This window comes from Hippocampus bargibanti, linkage group LG18, assembly GCF_051943395.1.
Source record: "Hippocampus bargibanti isolate YZ-2025 linkage group LG18, ASM5194339v1, whole genome shotgun sequence".
NCBI classification, from domain to species: domain Eukaryota; kingdom Metazoa; phylum Chordata; class Actinopteri; order Syngnathiformes; family Syngnathidae; genus Hippocampus; species Hippocampus bargibanti.
In genome coordinates, this window is record NC_142751.1 from 242,164 (window position 1) to 262,500 (window position 20,337).

The 20,337-nt window shown below is 46.8% G+C and overlaps 1 protein-coding gene across 3 annotated transcripts in view; it reads right to left on the reverse strand.

Annotated features, from left to right (window-relative positions):
* Positions 1 to 20,337, reverse strand: part of lamc3 (laminin, gamma 3) — a 62,584-nt gene that overhangs the window by 35,702 nt on the left and 6,545 nt on the right. For all 3 annotated transcript variants that reach the window (XM_089020211.1, XM_089020213.1, XM_089020212.1), the window contains exons 2-7: positions 16,790 to 17,094; positions 10,065 to 10,195; positions 7,040 to 7,224; positions 4,418 to 4,606; positions 3,405 to 3,525; positions 841 to 939 (exon numbers count right to left, since the gene is read on the reverse strand). In XM_089020211.1, the coding sequence (XP_088876337.1) occupies positions 841 to 939; positions 3,405 to 3,525; positions 4,418 to 4,606; positions 7,040 to 7,224; positions 10,065 to 10,195; positions 16,790 to 17,094 (1,030 nt within the window). The remainder of the gene's footprint in view (positions 1 to 840; positions 940 to 3,404; positions 3,526 to 4,417; positions 4,607 to 7,039; positions 7,225 to 10,064; positions 10,196 to 16,789; positions 17,095 to 20,337) is intronic.

Here is a 20,337-nt window from a genome sequence, read left to right on the forward strand (position 1 = left end):
AACTCTCCAGGTCACATTACAGTAATAGCATTGTCACGTTTTGCAAGGTGGTGATGGCGGGTGCGGATCCCAAAAAGCAGGCAGGAGGGAGCAGGAGGTTGTTTGACAAATTGTATTAAAATAAAGGTCAGCAGGAACAAAATGTAAAACATCAAAATCATCTGAATGGAAAAAATACAAAGTAGCAACAGAAGACCAAAAGTAAAAGTCCGCCAAGGTTAAACAAACACATGAACAGCATACACAATGCATGCAACAAACATGCAGCAAACAATGAACCGACACCGGATGGTCGTGCCGGGGGTCCTTTTAAGTGTCAGTGATTAAAACGACCAGCACCTGCGAGGCTGCAGGCAGGGCTGACGTCGCTACCCGTTGGTCGCCAATCTGATCGGGACGACCAGCACCTGTGCAGGTGCAGGCGGGGCCGAGAGCGCCCCCCGTTGGTCGCTAACCAGATCATGACAAGCATAAGTATTTTTTCCGTGGGTGAGCAGCGGCAGCGACACGCGCCAGCATTCACTCAACCCAGAGGTAACTCTAATAGATAGAAAGCCAGATAGCTAGCTAATAGCTAGCCAATAGCTAGCTGGCTAGCTAGCTAGCCAGATAGCTAATAGACAGCAAATAGATAGCTAGCTAGCCAAATAGCTAATAGATAGCGAGCTAGAGAGCAAGCTAGCTAGCCAGATTGCTAGACAGCAAATAGACATCAAATAGATAGCTAGATAGCATAATAGCTAATAGATAGCGAGCGAGAAGGCAAGCCAGCTAGCCTGATAGCTAGACAGCAAGTAGATCAAATAGATAGCAAATAAATCGCTATTTACTCCCACTCACCTGCTGCAGCGTCCCCCCTCGACGTTGGCCTTGCAGCGACAGGCGCCATCCAGCGACGAGCAGTTGCCCTCGCTTCCACCAGGGGAGCATTCGCACACTCTGCAAGTCCAAAAAATAAAAAAAGAAATAAAAAATATATATATATATATATATATATATATATATATATATATATATATATATATATATATATATATATATATACAGTAAAGTCTCGTTATATCGATATTCAAGGGAGTCCGAAAAAATATCGATATAACCGGGACTATCGATATATCCGATCCTGCGCCGAACTGCATTAAACAAAGGCCGCCAAAAGAGGGCAGCCAAGCGCCATATAAGAAACGGAGCTGGCCATTAGCTCCCTTTTTTTTGGGTCAGAGATGTTCCCCCAATGTTGCCTCAAAATGGCACATATAATTCTTTAATGATTGTAAACATGTATGGTTTAATCTTCAGAACTACAGTGTATTTGAAACATATTCATAACTGGATGTGTAACAAGAAAGCATATTATCCGAATCTGAAGCCATTGTTTGGATTCACAAGCAATGCAAGACGTCTTGGCGTGAAGTCATTTTTATTTGCATTTGAATAAAAAGTGACATCGGCTGTCGTTTAATACACAGTATGGAATGTTAATAATTTTCGAAATCATCGTGCTTCAGCAGACAAAACAAGAAACGTTGCAAAAAACGATTGCATTCATATACAGTACAGTGGGCATGTACATAACACAACAGGGAAACTGCAACGCTTACATCTTACTGTATTATGTATACAATTTAAAAAAGTCATCAATCTTCTTCTGCTTCCCATTTTTACCTTTTAACACAAACACTCCAATCTCGTCTGCTACACACGAGCTAGCGTCTGAAAATGAAAATGGCTGTGCTACACGGGTGCTGGGCACGTAACCAAGTCACCTGACCAAGTCGACCAATGGCGCGACCGATGGCGTGTCACGTGACAAAGTCACACGGCCAAGTCGACCAATAGCGCGACCGATGGCGGCTCATGTGACCAAGTCGACCAATGGCGCGACCGATGGCGGCTCACGCAACAAGACACGTGACCAAGTTGACCAATGGCGCGACGGATATATCGATATAAACAACAAAAATGGCCGGCGGGGGATGAAAAGGAGCACCGTAATAACCGGATTATCGTCATAACCGGGTATCGTACTAAACGGTACTAATTATACATAAAAAGACTAGAAATGTGCAAGGGAAATGAAAATAGTATCGTAATAAGCGGTACTATCGATATAACCAATATCGATATAACGAGACTTTACTGTATATATTTTTTATCCAATATTATTTATACAAAATATTTTATCCAATAGATAGCTAATAGCTAGCTAGCAAATAACTAGTTATTAGCTAGCAAATAGATAGCTATTAGCGAGTGAATAGATCGCTATTAGTTAGCCATTAGATAGCGAATAGATAGCTAATAGCTAGCGAATAGATAGCTAATACCTAGCAAATAGATAGCCATTAACTAGCGAATAGATAGCTATTAGCTAGCGAATAGATAGCTATTAGCCAGCGAATAGAGAGCTATTATTTAGTGAATAGCTAGCGAATAGATAGCTATTAGCCAGCGAATAGAGAGCTATTATTTAGTGAATAGCTAGCGAATAGATAGCTAATTGCCAGCAAATAGATAGCCAATAAGAAAAAAGCAGGGGGTTGGGAGGGCGCTAGCTCGGCGGCTTTTTGCGATTGATTGCTTTTGTTTGGAACGGCAAATGTCATTTTAATGAGCGGCGCAATTGCAAATAATTGAATGATTTGGCAGCAAAGTCGTCTGTCTCTTTGTTTCTGCTCCAACGGGCCGAATAATTCAGCCGCCTGATTTTTCAGCATCTATGACGGAAAGCGCTCTCCGCGGGGGGCGGGGGGCATCATTCTCCCTGTGCGTTTGGCTAAACCCAATCGGTGAAATAAAGAGCCACCAGGTAGAGAGAGCATTGTGTGACGCCGGGGCGTGTTCCTCTCTCAGTTGGACGTGCGCCTTCCGCGTCGGCTTTGAGGCTTGGCTCGCCGCTGGACGTATTCCGGCAAATCCCTCGGACGAAAGACACGCACGTGCCGCGACCTCCGCGTGTCCGAGCCATACCGGATTCAAAATGGCTCTGGCGGACGAGGGGAGATTGGTATTTTTCTCTCCGCCGAAGTTGAGCTGATGGATGAGGTCGCCATGGCAACAAGCAGGTTTGGTCAGAGGTCATCTCCGACGCACGCCGAAGTGCGCGTTTGCCGCCGCGGCGCCGCGGGCGGGCGAGGCGGGAAGCCGTCTACAAAGATTTTGGGGTGCGCGTGACGCAGAGTCAGCCCCTGACTAATGCTCTTATGCAAACGTGTCGCAGGTGCTCCGCTCACTTCCCCTTCATGTCAAATCCTTCGACGTGCGGCTTGTTGGGCTTGAAGCGCTAACAAACAAACACCGCCACTCCTGGAAAATGTCGTCTGGAGGAGCAATCGCCACCGCCGTCAAGACAACAAAGACGCACGCGAGGTTTTTGGAAGGCGGGCGGCTTTTTTGGCGCTCACCTGCAGCCGGCGGGGCCCAGCGAGTGGAAGCCCGGGCGACACGTGTCACACTTGTCCCCCGTCACGCCTCGCCCGCCGCACCGGCATCGCCCCTCGCCGTCGCACTGCAGGCTCACCGAGCCTGGACAATCGGGTCCGTGTGTGTGTAGGGAGGGGCGGCGGGAAGAACACAAGAGAGACGCGGTGAGTCGTGAGCGTACTGCGCCCCCTTCATCGATTCCGGTAATCACACGTCGCCCGCGCTTGACGGCGGATTAGACGCGGGACGGACGATGCCGCGGGACGATCGCCCGGAGAATTGCGTGACGAAATTGCATGCCTGCGCCGGAAGAAAGTCGTCCTTTTGGCGGCGCTTTGAGGGTGAAACGGCAGTGTCTGAAATAACGTCGACCCGGACGCCCGGGTCGTGCTACTTATACGTCGGGCGTACAATTTACAAAACGTCTCTGCCCGGGTGGCCGACAACTTCAAATCAAACGCTTGCTTTATTCAATAAAGCAAACGTTTGAACCAAGATTGCAAAATTGGAAGAAATTATTCCGGTTTTGAAATTTCGGAATTTTGGTTCTTTTGGATAATTTGGGTACTCGGCACAGCAGCCAATCAGAAGCCTGCTTTGTGCTTCCGGACTTTCCCGAGCATTATAAGGTCGTGCATTTGCATCTCATTTTCCAAAGTAGATGCACAGCCCCAGAAGAAAGATTCAAAAGAAGCTAACCAAATTTATGACGCTACAAAACAAGGGAGCATTTGTGCTAGCTACATCCTTCATTTAAAAAAATCCTTCATATTTTGCAAAAATGTTTTTTTTTTTTGCTATTAGTCATCTTATTGTGTTTCAAGTTGTGAAAAACGGGGCAGGCAACTTTCTGGCCGGGCAGGCAACTTTTCAGAGTTGTCTGCCCTGGTGTCCGCTCACTTTCGGTCATGAGTTTCAGACACTGCTTTTAGGGTGAGACAAAGGGCGGGGCTTCCGAAAAGAAAGCTTCCGGGTGTCGTGGGGGCACACTCACCGTTGCTGTTGCAGTCGCAGGGCAGGCAGGCCCGCTCGGGCGACGCCCTGTAGTGGTTCTCCCGGCAGTGCTCGCAGTGCGCGCCGGCCGTGTTGTCCCGACACCCTAGGCAGCGCCCCCCACTGCCCGTGCTGCGGTACTGCTCCCGGTCGAAGGCGCAGCGGTCCGAGCGCCCGCTGCAGTTGCACCCTGAAAGGAAGCCGCAGAAAACACGTCTCGACCAGACCGGGGGGGGGGGGGGGGGCTTTTGGGATCGCATCATTTGTGTTGATACAACAGCATATTAGTCATCTGATAAGGCCGCATCCCAGCTGCAAAACCCTCCCGAGTCTCTCGGAGGGCGGGGGGGTGAAATTGCCCCTTTTACGATGCCTTTCAGTGGCGGTCTCTGCATTTGCCTTTGGGGTTCAGGGTTGCGAGCTCCAGACGAGGCTAGCGGTGGCCTCAAAACCAAGAGCGAAGCAGGCCGCATCAAGATGGCCGACGTCTCCGCCAAGACGCCGCGGGCCGGTCGCCGCTTCCCGGCACTCCAAATTTGCATAAAGGGGCCCCCGAGGAGGACGTACTCTGGGTTGGCGATGGCGGGCGGCGGCCTCTTTGGGCTTGCCGTCCCTGGAAAACGAGGCATTCACGCCGACGCCTGGCTTTTTTTCGCCCTCGGCTCAAATTCATGCCGCAGAATTAAGAGATGGCCCTCTCGCTCGGGCGTACGATTCACTTGATAAAAAAAATAAAGAGGCGACAAAGGCGCAAGCAACACACTTGGCGTTCTGTGGTGGATTTACTATTTCAAGGAAGCCATGAAGTCGTTATTTATTGAAAGCGCTTGCTGCTCGGAATTAAGAGGAAGAGTAATTAAAAACAAGCCTGCTGCAAAATCAACTTCAAATGAGGGGGGCTTGTCGACTTCATGTTTATTTTTTTCTCCCTGAAGCCCAAAGCGAGCCAATTCCAAGTCGTTCCTGACAGCCTTCCGTCAAAGCGTGGCGAGCCGAGACTGATAAATACGCCAATTCACAAGCGCCGCTGATGCTTCTGGCAAACAGATGTGCGACACTGCATCAAATGGGCGCCGCGACGGACCAAAAAAAAAAAAAAACAACAACACAGATGCTGCTTGAAAGCTACAGCGTGTTCCACAATCCGTGCATATTTATAGAATGTGCCACAGCAGCTTTTCGTTACTGACTTTTTCCATTCAATTCAGGCTTGAAGCTGCTCCCACGCTTCCAACAGCGCCATTTCCAAATCACAACTCAAGCGGCGGCGTGAAAACATTGGACCGCTAAAGCAAACAAGCGAAAAAAGGGGCAGCAGGTTGAACCTTTGCCGCCGACGTCAAGTCACAATCAGCTGAAAGTTGACAAGCTAGCGTGCTAGCTGAGCAGCGAGCGAGCTCACCAACTCCTTAAAAGTATTACTTTTAATATTAACAATAATACATTTCATTTATAAGCGCTTTTCAAAACTCTCAAGAACACTTTACAGTCACAGGATATTTTTTCTGCGGGTGAGCAACAACAGCCACACACGCCAGTGTTCACTCAACCCAGAAGTAACTCAAATAGATGGCAAGCTAGCTAGCCAATAGATAGCTAATAGCTAGCAAATAGATAGTTATTAGCTAGCAAATAGATAGTTATTGGCTAGTGAATAGATAGCTATTAGCTAGCAATTAGATATCAAATAGATAGCAAATAGATAACTAATAGCTAGCAAACTGATACCTAATACCTAGCAAATAGATAGCCATTAGCTTCACTCAACCCGGAAGTAACTAATTTTATCACCATCGGCTAGACTGGGTGGGTAGGTTGGGTGATATGACATGTTGTGAAGACAATAATCTCATTCTTTTCTTTTAGCTAGCTAGCTAGCTTTCTATCTATTTGAGTTATTTGAGGTATTCGCTATCTATTCGCTAGGTATTAGCTATCTATTCGCTAGGTATTAGCTATCTATTCGCGAGCTATTTGCTAACTATTGGATATCTATTCGCTATCTATTCGCTAGCTATTTGCTAGCTATTTGCTAGCTATTGGATATCTATTTGCTATCTATTCGCTAGCTAATAGCTATCTATTCGCTAGCTATTTGCTAGCATTTGGATATCTATTCGCTATCTATTCGCTAGCTATTGGCTATCTATTTGCTAGCTATTAGATATCTATTCACTAGCTAATAGCTATCTATTCACTAGCTATTCGCTATCTAATTGCTAGCTAATAGCTATCTATTCGCTAGCTATTCACTATCTATTCGCAAGCTAATAGCTATCTACTCACTAGCTATTAGCTTTTGGCTAGCTAGCTTGCTATCTATTTGAGTTATTTCCGGGTTGAGTGAACGCTGGCGCATGTGGCTGCCGCTGCTCACCCACAGAAAAAAAAACTTATCCAGTGACTGTAAAGTGACCTTGAGAATTTTGAAAGGCGCGTATAAATGAAATGTATTATTATTATTATTATTATTATTATTATTATTATTATTATTATTATTATAGGCCATGAATCGCGTCAGTAGCATTTCTAGCTAGCTAGCTATGGAATTACAAGTAACATTTTGGAGAAGGAATTAAGGAGGGGAATAAAGAAAGAAGATGGGGATTCGAGGGCAACTCACGCAGACATTCGTTAGCCGAATCGCCGGTGGCCCTGGCCCAGGGTCGCTCTCGGTAGAAGGGCTGACAGCGCTGGCAGTCGTCTCCGGTCGTGCGGTGCTGGCAGGCGCAGACGAGGCGCCCACGTCCGCCGTCTACGGCTGGCTCGGCCGGCACGCACTCTCTGGCGTGGCCGTTGCACTTGCATCTGGAAAGGAGGCGCCGTGCTCACAACCGTCCACCCGCGTCCCCAAACAAGGAGAAAACAACCCCAGCCAGAACAGCTCCACCATCGTGAACAGCGTGATCGCGCTGGCTGTTTGCCACGTGCTGAGGTGTCACCGGAATGGTGCCGGGAGGCCGGCCCGGTCCACCGGGTCGCGGCGGTGTCAGCAGGTTCTGTTGCGCCACCGCGACCGGCGTCGTCAACAACTGAGGCTACGCCAAAGTTGACCCGCGGGGTCGTCAACAACCGAGGCTACCGCGGGGGCTCGGTGTATCGGCGGCGCCGGCCGTTTCAATTTCCAGCCGGGCGCCCCAAACATCGACGCAAAGGCCGTTGCGCTCGTAATTGTTGTCAAGTGGGTGCAAGGCGCTCGCTCGCTCGCTCGCTCGCTTTTCTTGAAATGTCACTGCGCCGGGCTAGGCGACGAGCGTGTCGCCAAACCGGCACGCGTGGTCTGACTAAGGCGCTGTCACGCTGGAGGTTGCCGGGCGATCCGTCACGGCGGCGCCGCTGAGCCTGAGCCTGAGCCGCTGTGACAGGTGCCACATTCGTTTCAGGCGTGCTGACAAACGCTTAAGAGCGCTACCTGCACCGGGCGTGGCGCCTGCCGCCGCCGCTCTTTCCTCGGCGGGGGGCAAACAACTGACGTTTTAAAGGACAACCGACACCATTTTTTTGGTTTCCTAACTGACACCAGAAATACGTTTCATAGCATCTAAAATACCCAAAACACGCAGGCTGATATTTTTAGTCAAACGCAAAACACCAATGAAATTGACTTCAAGTTGTCCAAAACTGCCACTAATGAGCTCAAAACTGGAGAGATTCAGAAAGTCCCACCCCCAGTTCGTGAAGTCTCCTTCTCAAACTGCCTTGCTCCAGAATCAAAACAATGGCTTCAGAGAGTTCAGATTCGGAAAAAGATCTGTTCTTGTTACCCATCCAGTTATTTAGAATTTAATCACAGGGTCAAGAAAAGCATTCGTGTTCGATTCAAAGAAAATACTGACTGTTGGAATAATATAGTATCGTCCGGTGCTTGTCACGCTGAGGGGCATTACAATAAGTACCAGGTTTGACTGTCATGGAAGCTACGCCAAAGAGCTCCGTCCCCGTTCAGAAGAATGTCTTCATCTTTGGCTTGGAAGACCTCCATTTTACTTATATACGTTCAACAAAATAATTTACGAGACGGATGATCAGCCTCAAGAGGAGTTATCCATCGCTAACTCCGGTTAGCTCCTCATTGTCCTTCGGCTCTGGTCCGTTGGAAATGACACCTTCTTAATACCAGTGACGTGCAGTCAGGGGAGGCAGGTGAGGCCGTGCCTCAACCGTCATCATGGAAATATCAAATGACAAAATAAATTAAACAGTTATATTTATTTAGTGATTTGTCCTTTAAAGTTCTTTTCCATTTACCTTCACCATTGTGGATTTGTTTTTTCAAAATCGCTGAATTTTCATACTTACCGTTCAAATACTAAATCGAGACCAGCGGTGAGGCAGCAGCTGGCTGAGCCTCACCATGGATTGCGCAATGACTATGCTAACTGTGCTGGCATTGCTGTCCCTCGGCATATCGCTATTTAAGCTTTCAAACACGTTTAGTATATGAACTAAATTTCTACAGTTTAGCTCAGCAAACTACGGCCCGCGGGCCACATACGGCTTTTTAATCCAGCGCGCCGAACATCCAGTCATTTTTTTTATGTTGCTTGGCCTTATTTTCAGAATGGAGGATTACAGATCTAAATTAAAAGACTTTTCTAAATTGGACTTTCAATCGAAGCAGGAGATAATAATGAAAGGACTGTGTAGCTCACAAACGGTGAGGGATGAATGTAAATCTCGTGGACAGCTTCTCAGTTTTTTGGCCCAGAAGGATCGAATTGAAACTATTCCTGAGACTTTTAAAATTGAAGAAAGATAAGGAAGGCTTCTACAAAGAAGTTATCCATGCCTTTCTTCAGAAGGAGCGGCGCATGGACTTCATTTATAAGTCAAGGTAACACAATAATAACATTTTCTTTGTTCTTTTCTTCCATGCTACAGTTATTACTATATAAAGAATGCTGACATGACATTTTCAACAAAACATGCTAACTGTTGCCAATCAAATGGTGAAGAAGCTATATAGTTCGTGTTTGTAAATGTGACTGTGACGACGTCAGTGCCTCACCAGCCATGAACCTCACCGCACGTCACTGCTTTACACGTGTTACCGCAATTGGCTGCCGCATAACTATTCACCATCGCGTTATTTATGTAGTTTTCCTTGTAATTTCGCGATCAACACGGTGTTTTCAGTCGAAAAAAAAGTACCCAAAATGCATTATGTATCGCTTTCTCGGTGACGGGCGTTCCCTCGGTGACGTCACTTAGGGCATCGACATCAACTTGAAAACAAGACTTCATGAATATTCAGCGTGAGTTTTAAAACTTAAATATAGCTAAAAATGCGGTGGAATCTTTGTAAAATGCAGTCAGTAGAGGTCATTTGAAGTGATTTTACAAATTATGGATGCAACTTGTGCGGGGTGTCGGTTGTCCTTTAAGTCACGCTGTTTTCCATTGCGGACTGACAGCATACGCAGGGCCAGAAAAAAGGACCCCCCCCCCCCCCCCCAAAAAAAAAAAAAAAAAAACACACAGCGTGTCAAATGTGCAATCCAGCGGCAAACCGTTCTTTACTGACAAACATTACTTGACAAATGTCCAAAGCCAGTGAGAATCTCCCCAAAGATGCATGACCCTGTAGCCGCTCAGGAAAGGAGCCCACCAACCCCCCGAAGCCTTTTTGGCCCATTGCGTCGACTGACCTGCCCCCCACGGAGAAATCGGAGATGGCGTAGAAGTACGAGCGCAAGACTTTGGCGTCCTTGAAGACCTCATCGCCAAAAGTATTGAGCCTGTCCAGCGACACAAGCAGGTCGGTGGCCGTCACCCATTCCTGCAAAACAACAACGCCGGCGTCAGACCAGGCTGGTCAAAGCCTCTGGGGGGGTTTTCCAAAGACCCCTCCTCAACACCGGAGACCCGAGAGACAGAAGAGCAAATCGATCTGGAGATAGATGGAACACGGCCGCGTCGTCGGGAAATCTCTCTCTATACATATATATATAACAAATATACATTTTGTAATTTAGCGTAAAATCTTATTAAAGATTGCCTATTCTTGGTGGACTTGATAGAACTTTGTGGACAAATGATTTTAAATGTCCTTTTATTTTGAAGTGTTTGCAGTATCACGTATAGTGACAAGTTGTAATTGCTGATGCAGATTTGTTGATGTGTAATTGCTCCGGAAAATAGCCTGTGTTGTAGACGATTAAGGTGATGCCACGCCCAGTACTGCGTGCGTGTGCTTTTGTAAATGATATCTCCAGCCGTTGTGTCATAAATTATGGGATTACGAGGGATATTTGTTCAAGTCGGACTAAGCAGGACTTCACTGAAGGCCGGGGTGTGAAATGCATGGACCGCCACTGATATATATACAAGTCACGTGAACCAGCTCCCGTGCCTTGCGCAATGTAGCAGACGCCATTTTCTACGTGACCAAGCCACGTGACCAACGGCGCGACTGATACAGATTTCGATAATGGTGGTACTGTAGAGAAACCCCTAAGCAAATATCGATTCACCTTAAACTGCTTTTGTATCGATATAAACATAGCAAAATGGCCGGCGGGAGATAAAAAAGAGCACCATAGTAACCGGATTATCGTAATAACCATGAATCGTACTATACGGAACTAATTATACATAAAAAGACTAGAAATGTGAACGGGAAATGAAAATAGTATCGTAATAAGCGGTATTATCAATGTAACCGATATCGAAACAAAGAGACTTTACTGTATTTAGTTTTTCTGGTCATTTTGTTCTCTAAAAGTCGGAAATCCACTGATCGGCGGAACATTTTCATCCCTGCACTGACCGACGGATGGCGCTGCACCAAGAGTCGCAGGGGGTTGGGCATCTTGCTCAAGGGCACTACCACCCGCTCGCAATGACCATTTCGTCTTGCCAGCGTTCCAGCGACTTCATTTCGTTTCCTTTACGACGACGAAACGGAACTCTTGTGAAGGGAGATTTTTCTGATGCAATGCAAAAATGCAAAAAGACGTTGCCAGCGCGATGGCCGCCGTGCTAAGCTCCGCTTGGATACGACACATTGAGTCGGCCGCAACGGTAAAAACAGGATGGGGCCAGAAGAAAGCGCCGGCGGGATAACAAACGCGGCAAGCGTCAACAAGACGAAGCGGCGAGGTAGAAGAACGTGCAGCGCAAATTGGAGAGGCTCGCCCGAGAGAAAAGTTTGTGACTTTGAAAAGTGCCACCAAAAGCGTGGTTGTCGCGTTTTCTTGTCACCGACCAATTAAGACAAGTTGGAGGATCCACAACGCACGCTGCAATGACGCCCAAAGGCGCCGGGCGGCGTCAAAGGCCTATGTTAATGAGCCACTTGTCACCTGTGATCTGGACTTAGCGACCTATAAACGGGTTCCCGCGGCGCCGAGGTCGTGCCAGCCGGCATGCTTTTTTAACAGCGTTTTCAAAAAATACCTCCAACCGCATCGTTTACATGGTGACTCTTTGTGAGTGCTTAGTAAGGGGAAAAGAGCTAGTTTAGCCGCCATCGTTAGCAGAGGGAACAGAGCGCCGGTCGGTGTCTGCCTTTGCTCTTGGGAATGGCGATGACGTTGAAGCTAAAAAAAACAACAAAAAGCCGGAGCCTATCGAACTGCAACCCAAATCCGAATTGAGCCCAAAGTTGAACCCTTTCCCGCTAATATGTAGCTAGCTATCTATTTGCTATATATTAGCTATCTAGCTGATGAGGTAGCTATCTACTAGCTATCAATTAGCTATCAATTAGCTATGTAACTATCTGGCTGGCTGGCTATCTATTAGCTATCTATTCATATATACATTCTCTAAAAAAGGAAAAACGATTAGAATGACCCTCCGCACCCTGCCTACCACCTTTTCCAGGTACTTCCTTCAGGCAGGCGCTACTGATCCATGCGCACCAAATCCAGCAGACATTTAAACAGCTTTAAGCAATTAACTTTCTATCTATTCGCTATCTAACTGTCTAGCTGGCTACCTAGCTAGCAATCTATTTGCTATCTATTTGCCATCTAACTAGCTAGCTAGCTATGTATTAGTTATCTATTAGCTATCTAGCTAACTTTGTATCAATTTGAGTTATTCCTGGTTGAGTGAACGCTGGCGCATGTGGCTGCTGCTGCTCACTGACAGACAAAACTTATCCCGTGACTGTACAGTGACCTTGAGAGTTTTGAAAGGCGCTTAGAAATGAAATGTATTATTATTATCTCATCTCATCTCATTTTCCGTACCGCTTATTCCTCATTAGGGTCGCGGGGGTTGGTGGAGCCTATCTCAGCTGGCTTCGGGCACGAGGCGGGGGACACCCTGAATTGGTTGCCAGCCAATCGCAGGGCACACAAAGACGTACAACAGTCACTCTCACACTCACACCTTGGGTCAATTTGGAGTGGTCAATCTGCCTGCCATGCATGTTTTTGGAGTGTGGGAGGAAACCGGAGGACCCGGAGAAAACCCACGCGGGTCCGGGGAGAACATGCAAACTCCACACAGGGAGGCCGGACCGGGACGCCAACCGGCGACCTCTGCACTGTGAAGCCGGTGTGCTAACCACTCGACTACCGGGCCGCCTCTATTATTATTATTATTATTATTATTATTATTATCAGCGCACTAGCTAGCTTTCTATCTATTTGAGTTATTTCCGGGTTGAGTGAACGCTGGTGCATGTCGCTGCCGCTGCTCACCCACGGAAAAACTTATGCTGTGACTGTAAAGTGACCTTGAGAGTTTTGAAAGTCACTTATAAATGAAATATTCTTATTATTCTTAATTATTATTATTATTAGTAGTAGTAGTAGTAGTAGTAGTAGTAGTAGTAGTACAGTGAGACCTCACCTTACGAACTTAATTGTTTCCCAGACAGAGTGTGTGAGACTAAAAGTGTGTATCTCAAAAAACAAAATTCCCATAGGAAACCATTAAAATGGGAATAATCCGTTCCCGGGTTTCCATAAAATATACTTTTCAACTAAATAAGCCTTAGAACTACACACAACATACCTTATCTTATGTATAATAAATGTGCTATTGTATTGTAATGAAAGAAATACACTGCACTATATAATAAAGTCACTTTATTTACATTTGTGATGGTCATTGATGGCTCTTAATTGACACCTGTTGCTTTCTGACTTGTAATGTCTTACGAAACTGAGGCATCACATTATCATTCATCATGTTGATGATTCTCAGAGCCTTTTCTGGATGGAACTGTTCAATAAAAGCCTGCACATCAACTGCTGAATGGCCTTCTTCTGCTTGTCCTCTTGAAGGAAAATCAAATCCTCAGTGTTGATGACCTCATTATGGTCAGCAACAAGCTCCTCGATGTCATCTGCATTCACTTCGAGTCCCGTAGGTGCTGCCAGAGATTTTATGACAACAAAAGGCGCGAGTCCGATGATTCCACGGACGCGGAATAAAATGCGACAAAAGAAGGCAGGCGGGCACACACTCGCGATCGGAAACCGGAAAGCAACAAACTCACCTCGTGCAAAGCAAACTGTTGGATTTGCCAGGACAAGACACAGCGATGCGCTTTCGTCGTAATCATGTCACTGGTGAGGTGACAGTGACTCGTTGAAATGAAATGAAATTGAAGCGTCGCGAGCGGCGGCCCCACCCCAGCTGTCAACTCGCATGTGACAATTTAGCGTGACTATTGACACGCTGTTCCGTTGTGTGTGCAAACACTAGCTCTGATTGGCTTACCATGACACATGACTCTACCCTTTAGCCAATCACGTCTATCGCATCTTGACAGGGGGTAAGTTCAAGTGTAGCAACACAGAAACGTTGGCAAGTGACGTTGGCAAGTGTCCCTGATCATTCAGTTAGACAATGCTTTCCAAACAGCCTAGAGTCATAAGAAGTCCTGCGCTATTCTTGAACCTGAACGCACCCCAAGTCTTGGATGACAAATAAACAGAGCAGAGTAGACGTGTACGGCTGGTAGTTTCTTCAATGTATTCATAGTAACGCACCACATTTGAACTGAGGCTGAACACGAGCCCGTGCTGTTTTTTTCATAATATTAAAATTATCTGCAAAAAGCTCCTCGGAGGCGATGGACGTGTGAATTCAGAGAGAGGGGGTGTGGAAAGTAGCGCCGGCTGGAGCGCTGTTCGGTCGTGTGCTTCCGCCGGAGATCACTCCGCCAGATCCGAAGGTCGTGTGCTTGATGGACCAGCCGTGGTGGGTGTGTATTATGAAAATAGTGCTTATTATAAGTTTTAATTTTCATAAATTTGACGTTCGTAAGTTGAAAAGTTCGTAATATAAGGTGTTCGTAAGTTGAGGTCTCACTGTATTATTATTAATATTAATATTAATATTAATAATAATAATTTGTTGTAAAATTGTAATGTAATGTAATTTGTTGTTGTTTTTCTCCACTGTGAGACTAATAAAGGCAAATCCAATTATTATTATTATTATTATTATTATTATTATTAATCCGAAATCAACGCTAGCTAGTCGGTAGGCCAGCTAAAAGTGATGAACTTTGGGAATGGAGGGCAGCGCATCGAGTGCACGCCCGCAAAGGGGAACGAGGCGGAGACCCGACGGCATCCCGTCGTGGAGGTTAAATCAACGCCGCCGCTAATTGAACCTTGCGTGATTTCTCTGCGCCAGTGGCAACGGAGTCCACCCCCCAGGCCCCCTGTACCGGTATATTGACAGGCTCTCGATTGCGATCGACTGAGGAGCGGTCAAGGGCTGGGCCCGCCTCTCTCCCAATGTCAGCCGGGATTGACTTGGCTCATCTGCGACCCAAATGAGGGGAGGCGTCATCGATCGCCGGGCCCATGCTTCATTTGCAGCCACTGAAATATACGCGCAGGTCCGCCGTTGCTCTTGATTGATCCAACGAGTCAAATGGCACCTTCCCCTTCCTTCAAGGATTCGCCGTTCGGCAGCACGGGGGACCGCTGACGTGTGAGCTCAAGGACCCAGCCCGCCAATCAAAAGTAGGGATGTGACAACATTTTTCAATAATAATTCATCACACATTTTCTAATACAATATTGAAGTGCATTTAAATATCTTTCAAATGATGTGTAGATTATTGTTCTACGACAAATAATAAGGAAATAATGGAATCTTTAATTTTCGAAATATGAGGGGATTTTCTGCCTTTAATGACACAGTCAAAACTATGAAAATCTGAGACCGAGTTCTTTACTACAGTTTAAACTATCATAACTTTCTTAATTTTTGCCAGATCTTAACGAATAAGGTACGAATAATGGAAAGCTTTTGAAATTCTAAACAAGAAGAGAAAACACAAGAAAAGATTCAAATAGCAACGATCGAATCGAAATCGCAGATTTTAGTCAGAAATCAAAATGGCTGTCACTGAATATTATGAAAGAAAATTGCGAGCTGTAGAAATATATATGCTAATTGCTTGAAACTTGAGAGTTATGGAGAAACATATATATTCTCCCACTTCTATGAGTTCGTCTGTGTAAACTCTCAGTCGTACAGCAATAGTCCATCGAAGAAAAGGTTTCTTCAGCAGTCATCTGTACTTCTTTGAAGGTGTCGGACGTTTCGCATCCGAGAAGCTTCATCAGCAAACTAAAGTCTTACTGGTAGTTTCGGACCTATATATATATATGCCTACTGTCCCGACATGGCGATGCTGGACTCTGCTATGATAGGTCCGTGCTCTCAGGTTGGGGGGAGCAGAGGACTAATCCCTGTGGCTGCACTGATAGCTTCTATTGTCCTGACTGACGACAGGCCTGATTGCCCAATTGGTATCAGCTCATCAGCATGACTAATCCTATCTATTCTAGTCTATTGTACGAACGATCCAAATTGAACCTCACCCCACCATTACGATTAAGGGAAGGATTTTGCTGTTTTATGAAAATAGCTTATTTTACTCCCCTTTCAAACCATCTATGTTCTTTCGCGAAGATTTTAACCTCATTGTCGTCAAATGAGTGGTTGCTAGCTTTTAGGTGCATATGTACTGCCGATTGAGGCCCACTCGTATTATCCCTAATCGGGATCCCTAAACTTCTATGAGTTATAAAAATTCAACTTGCTCACCTTTATAAACTGTCGTGTTAGCAAAAAGAGCGTATACTTCAATCATCTTTCCCCCGTTTTTCGTTGTCGTATTTGGAAATTTCAAGAACCAGCATGGAGGGTAACGTGTAATTCGTCTTCGTAAACTACATAGCTTGGAAAATTCCGCCAAAAACGATTACATACTTCATAAAAATGCAATGATATACGACCGAGTACAGAGTGCGCTCGCTTCACTGGACAGAAACAATTGCGGCGGAATATAGATCACTGTAGCGTACCTATCAAAAGCTGCTTGGCCGAGCCGTCAAATTCCTGGATTAACCCGCCCCTCCCCCCCTCTCCGTAGGCGCCGACTGACCTGTAAGGCGAGACTGCGGTCAAAGTTGTAGGCGCCGGGGCGCCCCTCCAGTGTGGAGAAGGCCACGTCCCCCCCGGTGAGCGGCGCAATGTCGCTGAACTCGTCGGTGCACAGGGCCGTCCGTGGGTCGTCGCCCGGCCGCAAGAACGCGGCGGTGGCCTTGCCGTAGGTCTCCCTGCAGGAGGCGCTGTAGAACTGGTAGGGAAGCCAGGGCCCGTCCGCCTCGGCGCGCCGGTACAGGGCGAAGCTCTCCGGCCGACTGCTGTGGAATTTCAGCCGCACGTAGGAGATCTCAAAGGCCTTCCCTGCGCACACGTACGCGCTTTGCGTCAGCCGGCGTCAAACACGGAAACTTTGACAGTCATCCGGAAATGGGTCCAGACAGAGGCCGATCACGTGACAATCGACTGGTCTCCGTTTGTCCTGGATTATGTATGTGTTGTCCATACCTGTCAACCTCGGCTAATAGCTGCCCTTATAAATGATTACAATTCCCGTATAAAAGTTGTAGTACGCCCTACATTATTTCAAATGATAAGAAAAAACGCTAACACAAGAGGAAATGCAGTGATTACCGCGCATGCGCACATTATGCTTCCATAATCGACCATACGCAGCGATAAAAAAATATATACATATGATCGAGTATTACTTTTGCTCCCCTTGTTAATGATTGCAATTCCCCTTCTTAAGCGATAAACCTTACATAATCATAATCAGAGACACAGGTGGGAAAGTACTTGGTGTATCGAGTGGAAGAAAGGTAGATAAGGAGACTTGGTGGTGGAACGGGGAGGTGCAGGAGTGTATACAGAGAAAGAGGTTAGCAAAGAAGAAGTGGGACACTGAGAGGACGGACGACAGTAGACAGCAGTACAAGGAGATGCAGCGCACGGTTAAAGTAAAGGTGGCAAAGGCCAAACAAGAGGCCTATGATGACTTGTATGCTCGGATGGACAGCAAGGAAGGTGAGACTGATCTTTACAGGCTGGCGAGACAGAGAGACAAAGACGGTAAGGACCTGCAGCAGGTTCGGTTGATTAAGGATAGAGATGGCAATGTATTAACAGGTGCCAGTAGTGTGATGGCAAGATGGAAAGAGTACTTTGAAGAATTGATGAATGAGGAAAATGAGAAGGAACAAAGAGTAGAAGACGTGACTGTTGTGGACCAAGTCGTAGCAAACATTAGCAAGGATGAAGTGAGGAGGGCGCTGAAAAGGATGAAGGGGGGAAAGGCACTCGGGCCTGATGATTTACCAATCGAGGTATGGAAGTGTCTAGGAGAGGTGGCGGTGGTGTTCCTGACTGGGTTATTCAACAAGATCTTAGATGGTGAACAGATGCCTGAAGAATGGAGACAAAATGTACTCATGCCCATTTTGAAGAACAAAGGAGATGTGCAGAGTTGTACCAACTACAGAGGAATAAAGTTGATGAGCCATACAATGAAACTCTGGGAAAGAGTAGTTGAAGCTAGACTAAGAGCAGAATCAGAAAACCTTTATTCATCCCACAATGGGGAAATTTGCAGTCCACAGAAGCAATTGGACATGAATTGGAAGTGAACATTTGTGAGCAGCAGTATGGCTTCATGCCCCAAAAAAAAAAAAAAAAAAAAAAAAAAAAAAGAGTACGACAGATGCAGTGTTTGCTTTAAGAATGCTGATAGAGAAGTACAGAGAAGGTCAGAAGATTGCAGATTGCATTGTGTCTTTGTAGATCTGGAGAAAGCGTACGACAGGGTGCCCAGAGACGAGCTGTGGCATTGTATGAGGAAGTCTGGAGTGACGGAAAAGTATGTCAGAGCTGTGCAAGACATGTATCATGAATGTAAGACAGGTGTGAGGTGTGCTGTCGGTGTAGTGGTAGCCTGTTCAACATCAGACGCCTACAGGCCAACACCAAGACCCTGATCAGCGACATCCACGAGCTACAGTATGCAGATGATTGTGCTCTGTTGGCCCACAGCCCAGCTGCCATGCAACATACCCTTGATACCATGTCCTCCGTCTCCCGATCACTCGGTCTCGTGATCAATGTAACCAAAACGGAGGTCATGGCAAAAGAGAGTTCTCCTACCCCAGCGTTCACCCTCAGTGGCACACCCCTCAAGGTTGTCCAACAATTCAACTACCTCGGCAGCATTCTAAAACCCTCCTGTATAATTGACGACGATGTCCAGGCCCGCATCCATCAAGCCTCCAAAGCTTTTGGCAGATTGCGTACTCGTGTGTTCGAAAACAACCACTTAAGAACTCCAACAAAAGTCGCAGTCTACCAAGCAGTGTGTGTGTCCACGCTGCTATATGGCGCAGAAGCCTGGACCATCTATCGACGCCATGTGAGACGCCTTGATGCATTCCACATCAGGTGCCTCCAACGAATCCTTTGCATCACCTGGCAGGATCGTGTCCCACACACTGACATCCTTCAACGCACCGCCTCCACCAGTATCGAGGCTATACTGGCAAAGAGGCAACTCCGGTGGGTTGGCCATGTCATCCGGATGCCTAGCTGCCGCTTGCCTCGGCAGGGGCTTTATGGACAACTCCTGTCAGCGAATAGGAAGCCTGGTGGTCCTAAGCTGCGATACAAAGACCAGCTTAAACAGACTCTAAAGAACTGCAACATCAAGCCCAGCGATCTGGAGTCTGCTGCAGCGAACAGGCCACTGTGGCGCTCCTTATGCCACGAAGGGGTGACACAACTTGAAAACAAATGCACCCAGAGGAGGATCGTGCGGCGCGAGCAAAGACACCTCTGTGCTGCTTCAGTACCGCCTCGCCAGCCCGGTCCTGGCCTCACATGTCCTGAATGTGGCAGGATTTGTGGCTCCAGAATCGGGCTTCATAGTCACCTGCAGTGGCATCGACGCAAGCGCCGATAACCACTGTCCAATACCCCACAAAGCAATGGAAGCGACGTCATCTTCGACTTCGATGGACTGCCAAGAGAGAGAGTGCTGTCGGTATGACTGAGGAATTCAAGGTGGAGGTGGGACTCCACCAGGGGTCAGCTCTAAGCCCCTTCTTGTTTGCTATGGTGATGGACAGGCTGACAGACAATGTTAGACAAGAATCTCCTTGGACCATGATGTTTGCAGATGACATTGTGATCTGTAGCGACAACAGGCAACAGGTCGCGGAGAAACTCGAGATGTGGAGATATGCCCTGGAAAGGAGAGGAATGAAGATCAGTCGCAGCAAGATGGAATATATGTGTGTGAATGAGAGGGACCCAAGTGCAAAAGTGATGCTACAGGGAGAAGAGATAAAGAAGGTGGAGGATTTTAAGTACTTGGAGTCAACTGTCCAGAGCAATGGAGAGTGTGGAAAAGAGGTGAAGAAGTGTGTCCAGGCAGGCTGGAGCGGCTGGAGAAAAACGTCAGGTGTGATGTGTGATAGAAGGGTTTCAGCTAGGATGAAAGGAAAAGTGTATAAAACAGTGGTGAGACCAGCCATGATGTTTGGACTGGAGACGGTGCCACTGAAGAAAAGACAGGAAGCAGAGCTGGAGGTAGCAGAGCTGAAGATGTTGAGGGGAAAC